Source organism: Motacilla alba, chromosome 3, assembly GCF_015832195.1.
Source record: "Motacilla alba alba isolate MOTALB_02 chromosome 3, Motacilla_alba_V1.0_pri, whole genome shotgun sequence".
Classification (NCBI taxonomy): domain Eukaryota; kingdom Metazoa; phylum Chordata; class Aves; order Passeriformes; family Motacillidae; genus Motacilla; species Motacilla alba.
In genome coordinates, this window is record NC_052018.1 from 52,325,196 (window position 1) to 52,343,760 (window position 18,565).

Here is an 18,565-nt window from a genome sequence, read left to right on the forward strand (position 1 = left end):
TTTGGTTTGTGGGATTTACAGGGAAAACACAATATTACTGGAATGCCAAAATCAGTGTCGTTCCGGCCACTTCCCTGAAGATGTGTTCTGACCAATGTAATGTTCAGAAATATGTAGGGCACTCTACTGTTTCTCAGTGAAATTTGGGTCTCTGCTGTATGGCGCATTTTGGACTGTTCTCTAAATAGTTTTACACGATGTGAAGAACTTGCAGTGAAAAGGTAAGACTTTTCTTATTTCAATAAAATAGAAATATTTTATCATAAAGCTAAATGTGCCTAGAAATAAAATTAACTCCAAGGTGTCATTTCAAAAAAACAGTTTAGAGGGATATCTGAAAAGTATTTTTACTATGTACATTCAACCTGTACATAAATAGGTTGCGCTACAAAGGACCTTTTAGACTTGGAAGTCAAATCTTGGTATTCATGTTGTCATCAGCAAAATTCCACTTGTGCTGAATAGTTTAGGAGGCTTTTCTGTTAGCAAGCTCTTTAAGACTTGTATGCCACAGGCAACAGAATGTTTGATTTTTTTATTTTTCATAGGCAACTCTTACCACAAAGCTATGTGCTTAGTTTGACAGTAGAATCCTCATTTTAGGGTGTCATCCCGTTCTAGTTTGTGAGAATATATCTACTGTCAGCAAGACAATGACATAGCTATTAAACTAGTTAAGCTAGAGGATGAGGCCTCGTGAAATACGAGTATTGCATTCTTGCTATATCCAAGGACAACTGGCTAAGAAGAAAGGAGATTCAGTAAAATACAATCTTTTCCATTGTACTAGAATAAATAAAACAAGCAAAACCATTGCTTCTTTCTTTCTAATTATACTTTGTGTTCCTTCTGTCAGTGTTGCAATGTTTTAGCCCTTGTCATTCAACATCGTCAATGTCTTTGGTTCAGGTTATCTAACCAGAGACTCCTAGAGATTCCATACCCTAGTCTTCAGTTGTTCCCTGTGGATTTCCTTGTCAGTGAAAACAGAGACAAGCATCTTCATAGAAGGAGCCCTTTCACTTGGCAGTTTAACAGCTTGTTAGGTCAGTAGGCTGTTGTGGCTTAGGAACATAAAATCAAAATATATTGTCTGAAAGGACAGAGCATTATGTGGCCTCTGCCACAGGCGGTGGTTTGTAAAACACAGTCCTGAACAGAGGACTTTCAGCAATAGGTCCTGCTGGGGCTAAAACTATGTGACATAAAATGTGATGTGCCATACTGGAAATGTTAATCTTATTTCCCCTCCTTCCTCCACAAAGTTATTACTTTCATATACATAATAATAAGGAGAAAATACTCTGTTGAAAGGACTTAGGCAGTAGGAATTTTTTTATCAATTCCCAGTGTGTTTTGGTACATGCTCGCAATCCTATAGTTTTGTTCAAAGGAGAATGAGAACCAGTGGAGTTTTATTTCTGAATTTTTCATGATCATTTCTTCTTGTCTGCCAACACACACCACAGGATAGAAGGCTGATTATAGTGTGTTCTCCTTTTGTTACTAGGTCAGTACTTCTAATTCTGAGCCTGTCTGCGTCACTGGGAGTATCAGATAATTTACTCAGAAGGAAGCCTCTGACATGATCAGAATTAGTTTAGTCAGCAGAAAATCATCTGTGCAGAAAAGCTTACTGATTACTCTGAGGGTGCAAGTTACCTGTACTTAAGGGTCTGTATGGGTCAGAGCATGTATTCTGAATCAATAAGTTAAGATGATTCTGTGTTTGAATCTGCATGCTATAAGTGAAATTAGTGACATCTTTTAAAATAATTCATTCTTACTAAGAATATGCATTCACTCTCTAGCTTTCTTTATCTTTCTTTCTCTGTCTTTCCCCAAACCTTCTTCGTTTACAGAAATTTTTAAAAGTGCAAAAAAAGGAAAATTGTGGACTCCGAAAACAGGTTTTATGATTTTTTTTTCTATTTTAAATATCACTGAATCATTTTGAAGTGTATCTGTTAAATGTACCTAATAAGTATATGCTTGAAAGAGCAGAGTTGTATTTGTCCTGATTCTTTTCTGTGCTTCAGACAGCAGATTTTGCCAGAAGGTCAGTATCTGCTGAAAGAATACTTACTTGATATAAATATGATTTTCTGTAAACAGGTATTCGACAGGTATTCAACAAATCACTGCATTCTGCTTTTAACCAGCATGTGCTGGCCCATCCAGAGGCATGTTATCTACAAGGGGGAAAGAGAGGATTGCTAAGTTAAGGATTGCTCTAAGGATTGCTCTGGAGAACCCTGCATTTAGGAAGCTGTGCAGAAACGGGCATCCTCACCCATGTTTGTTTTGAGCCACAGTTACTATGTTCATTAACGTTTCAGTGGATGGGACTTTGAGGGAAATTACTTGCAGGGATTCTAGTCTCTCTTTGTTAACACTTATCACTATTTCTGTTCTATTTTTTGTTTCCAGTTACAAGAAAACACACGAGACCCTGAGCCATGCGGGGCAAAAAGCAACAGCAGCTATCAGCAATGTAGGAACAGCCATCAGCAAGAAGTTTGGAGATATGAGGTATCAGCATCTGCTGCTTCTCTGGTCTTATTTAGAGGACTAAATGTATAAATCATTTGTCAGCTCTTCATTTCCTTCTACATTAGTGTTTTAAAGATTCAAATAGTTTGTAGTTAGAGTATTTAATAACATTCATGTTTTTAACTGGAAAGAAGGCATAATGATGACCAAAGATAGAATTTTTATATGAGTCCTGTTTTTTTTAAAAAGTACAGTCAGAAATCCTTTTGTAATAACTTTGCAAACTCAAGGAAACATATAAGTAAAATGGAACAAAAAATTGCTGTTAGATCTTTATTAACCCAGTTTTATTCTTATGTGGATGCTGGAGAAAAATATCATCTGAAGAAAAAAAGCCTGCCTAGGAGCTGCCTGTGATAAGACAAAAAATACTTCAAGCTATTTTTAATCAGTTTTTATTCAAGATATACTGCAAAGTTTTGTTCTGCAGTTGTATAAAAATAAATATGATAGAAGTAACAGGAGTTGAGGTCAGTAGAACTGTCACTTAAAGGCAACTTCAGTGTCAGGCTTTATATATTGATGTATCTTTTAAAGTGTTGGCTTTAAAGTTCCTCAGTATGAGAGCAGAAATTGTATATTGTAAACCAGCATTCCAGTTTTCATTAGGTAGTAGAATTACAAAACTGCCTGAGTGTTTGAAGGAGTTGATGTTTTTGTTATAAGTGGACAGGGATAACTCTACAATTGTGTAATTAGGGTCTCATTTATTAATTGTGCATATTATCCCATTGGTATGTACTCACTTTTTTTTTTATTTTGTAATGTATGAGGTAACCATATCCTAAGATCTGTGTGTGCTGCAAATTACTGAAGCTTAGTTCATGGCAATAAAACCTTTTTTCCCCTTTTTTATTTTTATTCTGAATCTTAAATTTTAGAGTCCCCCTCTTAATACCAAACTCTTACATACAGTTTAATAAATCCTCCAAAGTAGTAATGTTTTTCTAGGTGAAAGTAAAAAAGGAAAATCTTCATTACTGTATCATCTGCTTTACAGTGTCTTTTTCCACACTGCAGTTCAAAATGGAAATTTAGTGAATGACATGCAACCTTCATACATAACTTAGTTATGTATGAACATAACTAGGAATTTTTACTTGATACAGTTAAACATTCATGAGTAGTATATGCCTATCAAAGGATAGAAGAATAAGCAGGCATGCAATTATATTTTCTTAGTGTATATTTTTTAGTGTTCAGAAATCCAAGAGCTGAAAATTTTCTAAAACATAAATTTGAGCCTTCATTTAAAAGTTTCTTGAAGGTTTTTCTTCATAAATTTATCATTATTTAGAATTTATTTTAATTTATATGAGCTTTTGAAATTCATAACACCTCTTGTCTCCCCAGAGGAATAGAAATTTATGTGGTAAAGTCTGTGGTTATTTGTTCATTCATTCATTCCCTATTTGGAGTCTCCCTGGTCTTTCCTTTGGTGCCTTCTGGCTCTTCCATTATGAGAAACAGTGAGTGAGTTCTTCTTCTGACCTTCATTTCACTCATTATTTCTTGTGGGTTTATTGTATTTCACTTCAGTTCCCTCTTTCCAGGCTACAGTTGGATGAGTCACTTTCACAAGCGTTTTTGTTACCTCTGTTAATTCTTTCTGCCTTCCCTGCATTTATACTTGTAGTCTGTATTTTTGAGAAATGTATCAGATGTGTGTGATGCATGTGGCACCAACATATTCCCTGTTTCAGTTCATGTTTTCTTAACAGTTCCTCTTGAAAAAAAGACAAGCCCACAGCTCAGCAAACAGGTCCTGTTGCTGCTTCCATGCTTTAGATCCTGCAGCCGTGACCAATGAATTTCTGTGTGAATACCTTGAGCACTGGCTCTGGATTATAGACAGAAGGATGACTTAGCGGCTCAGGATTGCTCAGGTCCTATTACTTGTGCTTTGCACATGGTGTGAGATTAACTGCAAAGGCAGAAAGGTCTTCACTGAAATTCAGCATGTTCGGCTTTAATATTTCCCTTAATTAATCACTGTTACCAAATGCCTTTGTCTTACCTAGCAGTATCAGCCCTCATGCCCATGGCAGTCATGATTCTGACATGGCAGATGGGAGGTGTTTATCCCATTAGCCCTTCAGCCAAAGGCTCAAAGCAGAGGCTGAGTCCAAAAGCATTTTGATTAATCAAAAAGAGGATTTCTAGTAACTTTCTTTGATTGAAATTATTACCTTGAACCTGGTTGGGAATTTTTCAGGAAAATATTAACTACCAGCACTGCCTTTTTTGTGGATACTTGCTGTTTTCAGTTAAGTTCTCATTAGGAGAGTTTTCTCAGTGCTTGGTGATGAAGCAGCAAGTGGTCTAGCCAGGTTCCCATAGTTATAGAGAGAATGGTGTGACTTGGATCTTCTGCATCTGCTGCACATCCTAAATCTGGAGTGATGATGGTCAGTATACTTCCCTTAGCAACAAAGCTGGCCTAAATTTTTGGCTCAGCTTGTCCAGGTTCTTTGTGGGGTCCCATTACAAACCTTATCACTTAAATAACATGATTATTAAAAATCTTCCCCCTCCCTTTCCAATCCCACTTGTGTTTGGGGGAGTAAACTGTAAAGAGGCAGGAATTTTCTGTGTCATTGTTGGCTTGCTTTTTTTGCTAATCCAAATAATTTTATTTCAGTGATGTAGTGTATGGATTATCACCACCCCCTCTCAAACTGCTGTTTTAAACAACATCAGACTCTAGCTTAATTCTCTTGGTTAGGCATTAAGGCTGATAGTTGCCAGTGACATCCAGATGCAAATCCCTGTTCTGCTTTCACTCAGAGCAGACACTTGAAACTGATTTCTAAAATCCAGATGTCATCATAATTCCCAGTATGTTCAGCAGCCTTACCCCCTGGTGATGGTGATTTTGAAAGGGTTTGTAGATAGACTGACTAAATACTGAAACCTCCCTTCTTTATGAAACAAAATTCTGTTTTCTATATTACCTGCTCTGTCAACTGTACAGAGTGCTACATGAAAAACATATTTTTGTTCTGAAGTTGTTGGGTCTTAATTTTCATTTTGTTTTATCTCTAAAAATATTACTAAAATAAAAACAGGCCAGATAGATTCCCCCAAATGTGCTGTTTTGCTATGTTAGCATTCAAGAAGATAAAATCTGTAAGAAAAATGACAAAATTCTGTGAGTCTGAAAGAACAGATGCCACCCTTTGGGGACTGTGTACTTTTCCTGCAGCTGCTGTGCTTCTCTTTCATCCCCCATCTTCCCCGTGTCGCAACTCTCTAATTCATTTTGTGCATGAATAACCACCAGTGTTTTACATTTTCTGAATTTTGTATTAATACCCTTGTAAGGGATCTTTACAGTCGTAATGCATCCCATTTAATATTGTGTGCCTAGAAATACAAGAAATGCATATAAAACCAGTGTGCAGGTATGTCTGCTTTAGGATACAAACAGACACTAGCAATATAGCTAAGATAATAGATTCTTCATTAATGGGCCTTGTGATTAATTATATGCCATCAAGATTTTTTTTTTTGCTCCTCCATCTCCAGCTCACATTGTCTTTTTTAATATTTATGGAAATTGAAGAGGAAGGGGGTAGTCCCAGGTCACTCACAGGGCATTGATCAGATCTCTTGGTATTAGAGATTGCACTGACATTTCAACATGGCTCTTGCTAAGAAGAGCACAGCTGTGATAGAGTTGAGGGGTTTTGTCCTTTTCTCCTTTGCTTCCTGCTAAAATTTGAATATTTTCATGCCATACTGCTGGACTACTCTGCAGCTGTCTGTATGAATCCATGTTTCATCCCTGCTGATGACCTTTCTTTTTAGAAACAAGTTGTGATATCAAGTGAGAGATTTTCTGGGTTTTGGGTTGCTTAAAAAAAAAAAAAAGAGGAAAGAAAGAAAGAAAGAATAAACTATGTATACTACACTACTATATGCACACTACCACATACATTGCTGCTACTCAAGTAAAGGTATTTAAAGATTATGCTAACAAAGGGATGAATGCAGATTAGGATGTCAGCAGTTACATTTTGTATAGCTCCTTTATTCAGCTGTCTGGTACGTTTTCCTTAATTACATGATCACACAGACCCCTTTCAAATTCAGTGCCTGGGATGAGCCAGCTCTCAAGATGAATGAAGGTAATATAATGCCTTATTCCTACCAGGAGTTGGAAGGCACAGGTAGAAAGACACAAAAGACTGCAGGGAGGAACAACCTGGGGGCATGGCTTCGGCAGTTGAATGTGCCCCTCGGAGAATAGGAGGCACCAGCGGGGTGGAGGAAGGCAAAGTTAATTCCTCTCCAGAGGTGCAAGGAGGATTCTGGGAACTACAAAGCAGATACTGGAGGAATGCATTAACCTGTTATTTTCTAAGCATCTAGGAGATAGCATGATAGCAAATACATAAAAAGGTTTGTCAAGAACAATTACCTTGAACTGACAGCACCTGTCATAGAGGATAGATGGAAAGTAGGAGATGTGATAGAGCTTGACTTTGATAAGGCTGTCTGTACTGTTTCTTGCAGAATTAGAGACATACAGGTTAGGTGTTATTGCTTTAGCAGGAAGAGAGCACAAGGAATTGAAAATTGTATCCAAAGAATAGGTCTCAGTAGCTGACCATAATGCAGGATTTTGCAGGCATCTGTTCTGAGTCTGTTACTCAGCAGCATTTTCATTGCTGGGTTAGATGAAAGTGCCAGGATGGCATCGCTTAGAATTCCCCTATGACTGCAGTGGCAGGGTATGCAAGCACTTTAGGCACCAGGATTAGAAATCCACATTATTTTAAATGATAAAATAAAATTCAGTGTAGGAAAGTGTAACGTGCTTTATTGCCAAATGGGGAAAAAGTTCAAAAGCAGAAATGGGGAGCACTGACCAGGCAGCTCTGCAGAGAAGGGCTAACAAGTCTACCCTTGTGTTTCACGAGTGCAGCTGAACAGGGGTTATTTCTGAAAGCTGTGAAATCTCTGTCATTTAAAGATTTTAGAAGCAGGTGGGGCCAAAATCTTTTGGTGATGGCTCAGGTATGATTAACCTGCTTTACTGCTTTGGGAATTGATTTTTGCTGTGCCTTTATTGTTGTGCCTTTTGGGGTTTTTGTTGTTGTTGTTTGTCGTGACAGAGTTTTTGCACAGCCTTTTAGGATTTCTGTGATGTAGGGATGTTCTGGGCACTTAAAACTGCTGTCAGATTGGAATTCCTTCAAACACTGTAGCTGTCATGCCTGAAACTACCATTCTCAAACCCTTCTGTCTTTTGATACCCCTACAAAGGAAATAGCAATGCTACCTTGCTTCAGAACATAATTTCTTAAGCATTTCTTTTGCTGATGGGTGAGGAAGATGTTTTCTCTCACTTCCATGCACATTTGCCCCTTAATTTGTGCTGGTTTTTAGAGGTCTGCAGTAAGAGAGATTTCCTTACCATATGTCTGTGCAAGTACCTGTACTGACATGGAGAAGGGGGTGGCCCTTACTGGGAGCCAGAAGGTAGTAAAAGGTGGGCAACATTATTACTTAAACGGGTCTAAGCAGAAATGTGTTGTGAAGACAAACCCTTGAATGTTCGAGAAGCACCAGTATACATGATGATGTGTATAATCTTGTAAATAAACCTGAAGAAATCAATACTTTTCTTTGGAGCAAAGTACGAACATTGCGCAGTAAATAATGCATCACACCACACATTGAGAAAGGATGTGAAAAATGAGTATTTGAAGAGATGTTCATTAAGTGTGCACCACCTCTCTGGCTCACTGCATGAGGCAGGTGTTCCCTTGAAGTGGTCTGTAATTAAAGACTACATCAGTAACATAGATGAAGGAGAGGCTTGTCTGCCTCATCATTTCTCAACTTTGGAACATTAATGACATCCTTTGAATACTGTATATCCGTGTGTCTCTCCCAGTTCCGCCTTAATTAAGTTTCCTGTGAGGTGAAACACAGTGTCAAAGTGTTTCAAGTATTGTTTTCAACAAGGAACAAGTATTTTAGAAAATGTTGGTTTAGGAATTAAGAACTCATTATTTTTTCCATACCCTTTTTTGACTGAGAGATGATTAAGAGATTCAGAGGGGGGAAAAAATAATTTGCTCTTTTGTACCCGTACAATTCCAGTTCAGCTATACTTTCTCTTTAATGATATCAAGGGAGGCTATGAGAAGAGAAAACAGTTAGCATTATTTAAATCTTTTCTAATGAAGAGAACACAAAATTTGGTTTTTACAGATAAAACATCTATTTTTCAATACCTGCAGAATAGGTGACTGCATAGTGAAGGACTGTGTGAAAATTTTTGCTTTGGAGGGATCTGAACAGATCCACATTCTACTGTGAATTCCAGCATCAAGATTTGAATGTTAATTATTTTATTTTTCTCCTTGGGCAGTTTGACATGCTACAGATGTGTATGTCTATTTTTGTTACCTTTTCCTAATACTTTTAACTCTTGCTTTTCTTTCCTTGTGCATCCACCCCAGATCACATTCAATTGGGTAAGACACATTACTTTGCCTCTGTATTTGACAATATTTGTTTTATGGGAAGCAGTAACCTCTTTCCTTTCAGCATCATTACATGCCACTCAAACTGTTATGCCTCATTTTTACAGCATGGTGAGTCTAACAAGAAAAGGATTGGACTAAGTGTTTGCCTTGACTAGATTAGTCTTAAATACAAATAATGGACATATGCAAAAGACGTTGGTCTTGAGAAAACCTACTTATATATAATCCCATTCTCTCAACCATATTCTTTCTGTCAGAGGTTTAAACATGAGCAACAAACAGTAAAAATTCTATTCAGCTGAGTTTTGTAAAGACTATATGAAGTATTTAATTACCTCATCTTCAATAGAGCAAAAGTATCTTAGTTATGATTCTTTTAAAGTCTTGAGTCCTGGGAAAATTTCCAAGTTCTGAAGATGATAAAAGAGTTCTTTATAATTAGAGTTTGAGTTTATTGATTCTGTAAAGCACTTGAATATATGATAAAAAAAAATTGTTTGAAAACAATTGTATGCGTTCTCAAAGATTCTATAAGCAGTCTGGCTTTATGTCAGTTCACCCTGAAGAGAGGCTGAACAGCCCTGAAAGCCTTGCCACTCCCTCTGGCCTTGTAGTATCTTCAGTGCACCGAAAAGCTTAAGAGCATTTTTTCCATTCAGCTAACTTATCCTAACAAGGACTCTAATTCACTGAGTAAACTTCCAAGTACAGCATAGATTGAGCTTCTAAACTCACTCTGACATGAAACTGAAATATAGTATTTACTGACCTCTGTCATGAAAGATCCTTGTTCTCTGCAATGATCACTATCACAGTCATGCATGTCTTTAAAGAAAGGTTAATATTTTAGGCTTGTACTAAAAGAATATTTTGCACTGTTTCTATAACTTGCATTCTTACCTCGTTAGAGAAATTAAAATATGAACTCAAAAAAATAAGCATTTAATATTTTGATTGGCTGTCATGTCCCATCTCTTAGCTGTGTGAATTTAATCTTCTGATTTAAACTTTGATATTTGGAAAGTTTTGCTATTAAAAGAGGAGCAGTCTATGCTGAAATACTCCCAAACCCTATTTTTGCCTATTTGTTGTGGGTTGCAAAATTGAAATGGCAAGGATGCTTGCTTAATTTAATGAGGACTATTAAAGATTTGCTGCACTTGGGAAATGTTTTGGCTAATCTTTCATAAGTCTTAAAAATTGTGTGAAAAATTGGACATGAAACATTAGCATTGTATGCTGTCAGTTCTTGTCTATCTGATCTTAGCAGAAGCCTTAAAATGTATACAACAGCAAACAGTTTGTATTACATCTCACTATTCCACCTGCTTGCCAAATAGCTCTTCCCTCCCTTCTCCATCCCCATTTCTGAATCTTTAATCTGGAAAAACAAATCTGTATATAGATTCAGTGCTGCTCTGATTTTGTGTAGTTTATAACAAACACGTGTGCTGTTTGTATGAGAGCTTTGATTTTTTAATGCTATAATCATGCTTTGCTTCCAGCCAGCTCTTGGTGATGCTTACAGTAAAGCTCTCCCTGTTCTCAGTCAGACTCAGGCTGCAGCTGTCAGTCAACACTGAAAATAGCAATGCAGGGATTTTTGGGAAAAGACACACTCTTGCATCGCACACTTTACTTAAAGTGCTCAGATGTAAATGTGTTTATGGAAAGTTCTTCAAATAAAGATTCTTATTTGGACCAGGCATGATGCTTCCCAGCAGCAGGGAACAGGTGATGCTGTGAAAACAGAGTTGGTGTCTCAGGTGGGAGAATTTGGCCCATGTAAGTCAAGCAGTCAGCGTGGGTGGCATCTGGAGGTCTAAAGGTGTGCAGCATGATTTGGGGATCTTTGAGTAATGCAGAGGCACCATCCTCTGCTTACAACCTTCCAATATTCCTGCTGCTGGGAAGTCTGAGGAGGGAAGAGTCACTAAGAGAGCTGGATGAGAGCTGTGGAAAATAGCTCTGTACCTTTAGTAAAGTTGAGGAGCGAAGAAGGAAGTGAAATGTCCTGGAGAGGTGCGGATATGTGAGAATGCTGCCTCTCTGGCTGAAGAAACCTCTTGTTTAGGTAAGCAGTTGTGCAGGAGCCTTTTGAGACTGGGAGTCAGCTGAACCAGCTCCGCTGATGTGCACACACCTAGGGTTTATCCCTCCTGCTCAACAGAGAGCTTGTCCTCTGTCGCTGTGGGACATGGAGGTGGCTCTCTGTGCCCCTCTCATGTGTCTCTGTAGATAGCCAGGGTCGGCACCATTTAAATGGATTTTTCCAGGAGCTGTTTTGCATCATTCTTTTGAGCCGCATTGCTGGTCAGTTGACATGAGAATGTGGCGGTAAGATCTTTAGTGCTGAGAGTTTGACAAGGCATTGCCATCAGAAGAGGAAGAATATCATCTCTCTTGATGATATGTATATGTACATTTAAAGCTAAGTTTAAAAAATACACTATAATCATATTGGAAATTGGATTTTACAGCTTTTTTTATTCTCATGTTTTGCTTTCATCCCACAGCTATTCTATTCGCCATTCCATAAGCATGCCTGCAATGAGGTAATGTGCTACCCACATTCTATTTGCTACGGTGATGTTCAACAGAGTAATGAGGGGGGATTTGCATACTTTGATCCTGATCCTGCAGTTTTTAGTTGGATGAGAAGTCTCACTTCAATCAATTAAGGTTATTCATGTAGATGAGGGCTGCAGGACAGGCTAGCTGTGGTTTTGGTTGGTTTTTTGGTTGGTTTTTTTTTTTTCATTTTAATTGTATTAACTGCTTAATCTCTTGTACAAGCCTTTGAGTAAATAAAGCAGTTCTGAGATGTATTTGGGTAGCCGATTGTTATCAGCTTTGTATTACTGAATCTGAAATTCAGTTGTTTTGCTGTCTCTAGAACACCATCCAAAGCCCATTAACGTCAGAGATGCTTTCCACTCCAACAGGCTTTGGATCATGCTCCTATGGAGGGATTTTACATGAGTGCTTTCATATTTTAATGGCTATAATCACGCTTTACTTGACTGCAGCCAAATATTGACGTCTGTTCGAGTAAAGCTCTGACTGTTTTCAATAAAATTAGTTTCCAGCTTTCTTTTTACTCCCTTGGCCTCTAAATACATGACTGTCCCCACTCTGTGCCAAGCATACATGTGAAACAAACTCTCAACTAAATGATGGATGCTAATTCATTCAACTTCAGCAGGTGGGTAGTTTAAGGCAAGCATTCACCGATGTGACCTACAGATCAAATATAAGTTACAAAACTCAGTTTCTCTCTCCTTTTGACCCCTCTTGTGCTGTGAAAAAATCTGTCATCCAAATAACAGAAACTAAATTTGCATTATTTTTTCAACTGGCTTCTGTTTGCCCTTCCCTTAAATTGGGGTCATTTTGACTCAGCCTGATGGGGGATATGATAGAAATGTATTTGCAGAACGAAGAACTGTACTGTTCAACAGTGCCTGAGCTTCAGAGTATTCACTAATAATGAAACACAACGTATGCTTTAAATGAGTTCTCAGGTGCCAAGCAAGGAGCAGAGAACCAGAATAAGATCCCCTTCACCTACTGTAGACGTGTCCAAGTCTCCATTGTGTTGGGTGAGCACGGAGAAAAGCTTAGCTTAGTCATAGAGGCACCTTAGGAACACAGTCTCTCTAAAGTCTTTGTCTGTGAAAGCAGCAGTCACAAAATCATAGGGAAGGGGGAGGCAGGGCAGGATTCCTCAAAGACATTTGGGACCCACTTCCCATGTGGTTCTAATCTCCTTCTTCCCAACCTTAGGACATTAAACTTGGCATCTTTTTAATAATGAAGGTTATGAACTTGCTCATCAGCTGAAAAAAATGTTTATTTCTTTACAGCAACAGTACAAATCGATAAAACCATAGAAAAGCAGCATTACAGGCAGCATTGTCTGGTTGTTCTGAGAACATGCCAAATGTATCATAGAGTAGGCAGGCCAGTTGTAACTTGGTTTCAATTACTATGCAAGTTCTCCTTTTGAAAATTTGTAGCTAAAAAGTACTCATATGATTACCGTTGTTGGATTTGACTGACAGAGCCCAAGTAAGTGTTCATAGCCTTGTGCTGCCAGCCAGCCTTCATTCTGTGCTGGCAGTGTTGCCTGGTAAGAACTGATCAAATTGTGGAATTAGCCCATGATGTTAGCAACTGACTCTTTTTCCTCTCTTCAACTTTTTTTCTCCTAGGAATTCTCCAACTTTCAAATCGTTTGAGGAGAAGGTTGAAACCACTGTCACAAGCCTTAAGGTAAAGTTTAGGGGCAGAGTTTGCATGCCTGTGTGTGTTACAGTGTGATAGCTTAGTTGTCCTTATCATTTGTACAGGAGACTGATTTAGTTTGTTGTTCCATCAAGAATTTCATTGAGCACTAATGGAAAATGAAAGCAATATGCAAAGAAATTGTTTTCCTTTGCTTTGTTGCTAAGAAAGTATTTCTGATGCCTGCCAAAGTAGGCAAGTGGTTTCGGAAATACCAAAAATAGTGGTGGTAAGGAGTGTCTGTTCCCAGTCATCTCAATGTGTCATTCAGAAATAGAAAAAGGTAATTCAAACTGCACAGCTCTCAAGACCATTTCCGCTCACAGTGATCTGCTTGAGAAGCCTGATCTTATTTTGTTGATTAAGCAAAGGTGTTCTAGAGCAGAGTATTTGTCATGCCAGCTCAGCCTGTTGTGTTTAGAGTGCTCTTAGATCATCCTTTAAGAAATCTGTAATTAAGCAGGACAATTCAGTAAGTTCTGAGTCTGAAATAATCCTCTATATCTCATGAAACCTTCATTGTTTATTGACAAACTCACTGACATTTTCTCAAAATATTTTCATTCTGTATTTTTTCTTTCTTTCTTTCTTTCTTTCTTTCTTTCTTTCTTTCTTTCTTTCTTTCTTTCTTTCTTTCTTTCTTTCTTTCTTTCTTTCTTTCTTTCTTTCTTTCTTTCTTTCTTTCTTTCTTTCTTTCTTTCTTTCTTTCTTTTTCTTTCTTTCTTTTTCTTTCTTTCTTTCTTTCTTTTTCTTTCTTTCTTTCTTTTCCTTATGTGAATGGGGAAGGGAAGCTGTCATGGATCTAGGGTGCCACCAGGGTAGACTGCAGACAAATGGGAATGTTTCAGCATTGCTCCTCCTTTTTCCTACCTCTGTTCCAAGGCTGGCAAGATTAGAAAGACCAGGGAATAGGGGGAGAAATCATGGAGTTACCCTTCTATTCTAGGGTTTTGTTGTGGTCTCAAAAAGTGGAGAACTACCCAGAGAGGCCCCTGAAAAAAGAACAGCAGTAGTCTTATCATCTTTCCAACCCCTATATCAGCTACAAATCTTCAGTGATCATACAGTGTTCTGCAGTTTGCCAAAACTGATGTTCAGGTTTCGTAACATTTAGAAGTCAAATTTCAAATTAGATTTTTTTTTCTCTTGGAGTCTGGACTTTGGGTTGCAGCTTTCTTGGGAGAGTATACTAGTTTATGTTCTCCTGGAAATCAGACAGGACCAGGGTGCCTCATTCTTCTCAACTTTTCTGAAAATCTGAACTCTGATGAATTAAATGTTTTATTGGACTTTCAAGCTAGGTAAGCTGCTGTGCTAGCTAAAGAAACAGGATTACGTGGGATTAACCCTTTGGAAACTTAGAACACAAGGTTCATTTAATTAAAATAATCTTCCTAAGCATTCAGTGGCTGAGGTTGAAAAAATGTCAGCTTGTCTTTGAGTTCTGCTGCAGTTCTGGGATGGAGTAAAATGTTTTGCCCTATTTTCAGGCTTGAATCAGCTTGGAGCAGGCATATCAGCCAGCAAAGCCACAAAAGAATGTTCTCTTACCAAGACAACCTAGTCACAAGAGCTTTGTCTCTTCATCACTTAGTCTTGATCTTTTCCAAATCTTTAGATACAGCTCTGTCTTTGTTAGGAAACTTCTTTTTCAAAGATTTAGTCTTATGGATTTTTATTTGTAATACTTATTACAAATTCAGTGACCTGCATTCTGGAAGTAGATGTGCAAGCACATTGGATATGTATGATTAATGTATTTCGGTATCTCTTCTCTGCCTTCCCCCATGAAAATGCCACTGGCAGTTTTATATTCCAGTATCTAGGCAGCTACAAGTGCCTAAAGGGGTTCAGGTCTTTTGGTTACTACATTCCTTCGGCTGTCCAAAATCCCAGTGCGGTTTATGAATTTTGTGAGCAGCTGTGTTGCTATAGCTGGCATGTGGGCCACTCAGCAAATGAACCAGTTCATTTTAGTATCCATCTCTTTTCCAGCCTGCATAGAATTGGAAAAAAAGCAGTGAAACCAGTGTGAGCTACTCAGGTAAACAACCACACAGGGTTTACTGCTAGGGTCTAGGATCCTACCTGGGATCTACTTAGGGACTGACTCCTTTAAGCATATGAGACATGCCACTGTCAAATTTTATGATGGCAGCCTAGTTTAGAAATTGTGGAGTAAAGAAGTTGCTTTATTTGACTGGTTTTATAGCTGTTGTTCTAAGGAACCATCCCTACACATTCTCTGCCTGAACAGTTCCCTGCCCTACTTGGCCATGGGGTGGATTGGAAATGGGATTTGCTTCAGTGTGAGCAGAGGATCTTGCTGTTCTCTGTTTGCCTTATTTCAGACCAAGGTTGGTGGGACAAGCCACACGGGAGGCAGTTTTGAAGAAGTTCTCAGCTCTACAGCCCATGCTAGTGCTCAGAGCTCCCTTGCTGGCACCCGACTGCCTGAAAGTGAAGAAGAACTTCAGTGTTAAACAGCAGGCCCTCCTGAGCCCCACATGCCTCTCTTCAGAGACTTGCCCAGACAATGATTTTCAGCTCTCCCTCACCACACAACTTGCGCAACAAGGTTTTATCAGCTTTGGAAAATTGCCATCCTGGCCTTGTGTTGGAGAAATGTTTCCTCTCCCTATTTCTATTTTAGATGGGCCATTTTATCATCAAGTACTTTGTACATCATCAAAACCACAGGCAAGTCATTGGCTATAATGCACTAAATTCTGTGTAAAGTGACTAAACAGTTTTCAGTTACATGTAACTTCCCTCTAATAATCTCCCAGTCTCTGTTTCTTATTTATTTTTATCTTTTTCCTATCTGTTGGTTTCTGGCTTCCCTCTCAGTGCCACATCAGACAGATGGACCTAGAGCTGTGCAAAGCATTCAGCTGCCAGCAGTAGCCCATACACCAGCTGTCTACCATCCATACCAGGTGCCCTTTGCTCAGGAGTGTCTGTACATCATCTATTTCCTATCAGAATTAAAATCACTTACTGTCACAAAAAGCTGTTTCTGCTTCAGTGGTACGGTCTGGCATTGCCCTACACCCGTTAGGCAGCGGAGTTAAGGAGGGCAGGAAGAGACACCTGGTTATTCATACAGAAACAACTTATCACAGATGCTGATTTCAGATTGTCTTTTTGGCTGGAAAGGTTTCAGTTTCAAAATGTGCACCATTGCTTGCTCTCTTTGGTTTGGTAAGACTTGGCAGTGAACTTAATTAGAAAATCAAGTGGAGTGGAGGGAACTTCTAATATATCTGCCTCCGTATCTTCCCACCAAAACCAAGGGAAAATATGTTTATGAGCCTCTGTCAAGATACAGCCTTAAGTGAAAGAATACAAACCAAACATTTGGCTTCAGACGTGCCATAGGTTAGAGAGCCCATGCCTTCAGAGCTGCTAGCATAGATCATCACCTGACAATGCACACGATGAGTAAGAACTTCACTTTTGGTGTCAAATTTTGCTGTGCTTTGCTCCAGGATGTTAATTCCACCAACCACATTATCTCTGCTCAATCACCAGGAGCCAGACATCTCTCAGCTTTGATTCAGCATGTTTTCTGAATTGCATTCTTTAACGTGTTTTCTAAGGAAAGAGCAGCACATTTGTGACACTATCTTGCTGTGTAGTGAGCACGTGTCAATCTGCATGTTGTGTTGCTCAGCTCACCACACACTGAGGTGGGCACGACATTATCAGTAAACAGGATGGAAAAGAACCTGGCTACTTTGAGAATGGATGCATTTTTTGAGCATACGCCAAAGCTTCAAATCAGTGTTAGTTTGACATTACAGACTGCTTAAAATTTGTGAGAAAATGTGGCTTTAAGTGATTTTCATTTTTTCTTGTGTGGCTTTTGTTAGTTTTTACAAAGTTGAAAGTCCTTTTGTAATGTTCTACTGGACATAGGCTAACTTTGGACATTTATATCACATGCCTCTTTAGTGTGATTTTTAGCATGGAAGTAAATCTAATTGTTTTTCTAGTATTCTTGTGACAATTTTCTAGCTTATTTTACGTGGTTTTGTGCATAAATGTGAATTTATTTAAAATGGAAGATATTGACAACTTAGTTTGTGTAAATGAAGTTCTTGATATTCTTATTAAAAATAAATTTCTCTCTCTTTTACCCTTTGTGATGTTTTAATTCTGTTTACTAGTACTGAGCAACCTAGTGGAAGCTGTCCCTGCCACTGGCAAGGGAGATGGAACTAGATGATCTTTAAGGTCCCTTCCAACTCAAACCACTCTATGATTACTGTGCATGGGGTTCCACGCTGTCCCCTCAGTCCCTGCAGAATGGGGAAGCCTCCTGCTATGCTGCATGAAGGGACTGTTCCTGCTTAGGGGGGTGTTTGTGCTGGGTGTGTTCCTACCAAACATCTCTTCAAGGCCACTTTGCTGGTTTGTCAAGAATGTTCTCAATTCTGCCCTTCCACGCATCTGTAGCTATCACACTCAGCATTCAATGCAAACTAATGGACACTATGATTTGTGTGCATCTAGGTGGAATAAAAATGCTGACAAAAGCTTGGTGGGCCCCACTCCATCCCCCTCTGCAGCATGGCAATGTTGCCAAGAACCACTAATCAGCTCAGCAAAGTGCAACCTGTTCTTCCAGGGTTGCCACAGGGCATGACTGCTGCCCCAGGGGGTTCCTGAGCAGAGCAGGCACCTTGCATCTCCTCTGAAGCAGACCAATATGCTCCGCAGGTTTTGAGCACTGTGCCAGACACTGAGACAAGGAGCTCCCAGCATCTCTGCACAGCACTCTGTGCTCTAGGAAAGGCACCAGCTACAGAACACTTGGTGAGCTTCAGTCAGGCTCCTGAGGTTTGTGTAAAGAAAGCATTTCCTGAGCCACCGTGCCTGAAAATGTGTGTTCAGCTACATTACCTACCTTTAAAGGATATGACAATTGAATTTAGTTTTATGCCGCTTCATTTGACATGAGGTGGAAGACAGGGAAGAGAACTCCCAAGTCTCTACCACATAATTTTTACAGGTGCAAATTTTGCTTATTTGGTAATCATGGCATTGCCCTCATCTCCAGCTGCACACGATTCAGCAGTTGGATGTGCAGACACTGGCCTCACTATGGCATTTACCACTACAGCTTTACTTCACCATCACTCTGTACCTGTACGTTAGTGTCTACTTCTGCCAGAAACTCATTTATGGCAGAACTGCTACCAGTGTGCCACAGCCTG

The 18,565-nt window shown here is 39.0% G+C and overlaps 1 protein-coding gene across 3 annotated transcripts in view; it reads left to right on the forward strand.

Moving 5' to 3' along the window:
- TPD52L1 (TPD52 like 1) overlaps positions 1-17,488 on the forward strand; it is a 51,004-nt gene extending 33,516 nt beyond the window's left edge. For 2 of the 3 annotated variants that reach the window (XM_038132311.1, XM_038132313.1), the window contains 5 exons: positions 2,431-2,532; positions 9,030-9,044; positions 11,573-11,611; positions 13,271-13,331; positions 15,695-17,488. In XM_038132311.1, coding sequence (XP_037988239.1) covers positions 2,431-2,532; positions 9,030-9,044; positions 11,573-11,611; positions 13,271-13,331; positions 15,695-15,826 — 349 coding nt within the window. In that variant the 3' untranslated portion in view covers positions 15,827-17,488. The remainder of the gene's footprint in view (positions 1-2,430; positions 2,533-9,029; positions 9,045-11,572; positions 11,612-13,270; positions 13,332-15,694) is intronic. The other variant, XM_038132312.1, reaches the window with a different exon arrangement.
- The last annotated feature ends 1,077 nt before the right edge of the window (positions 17,489-18,565 follow it).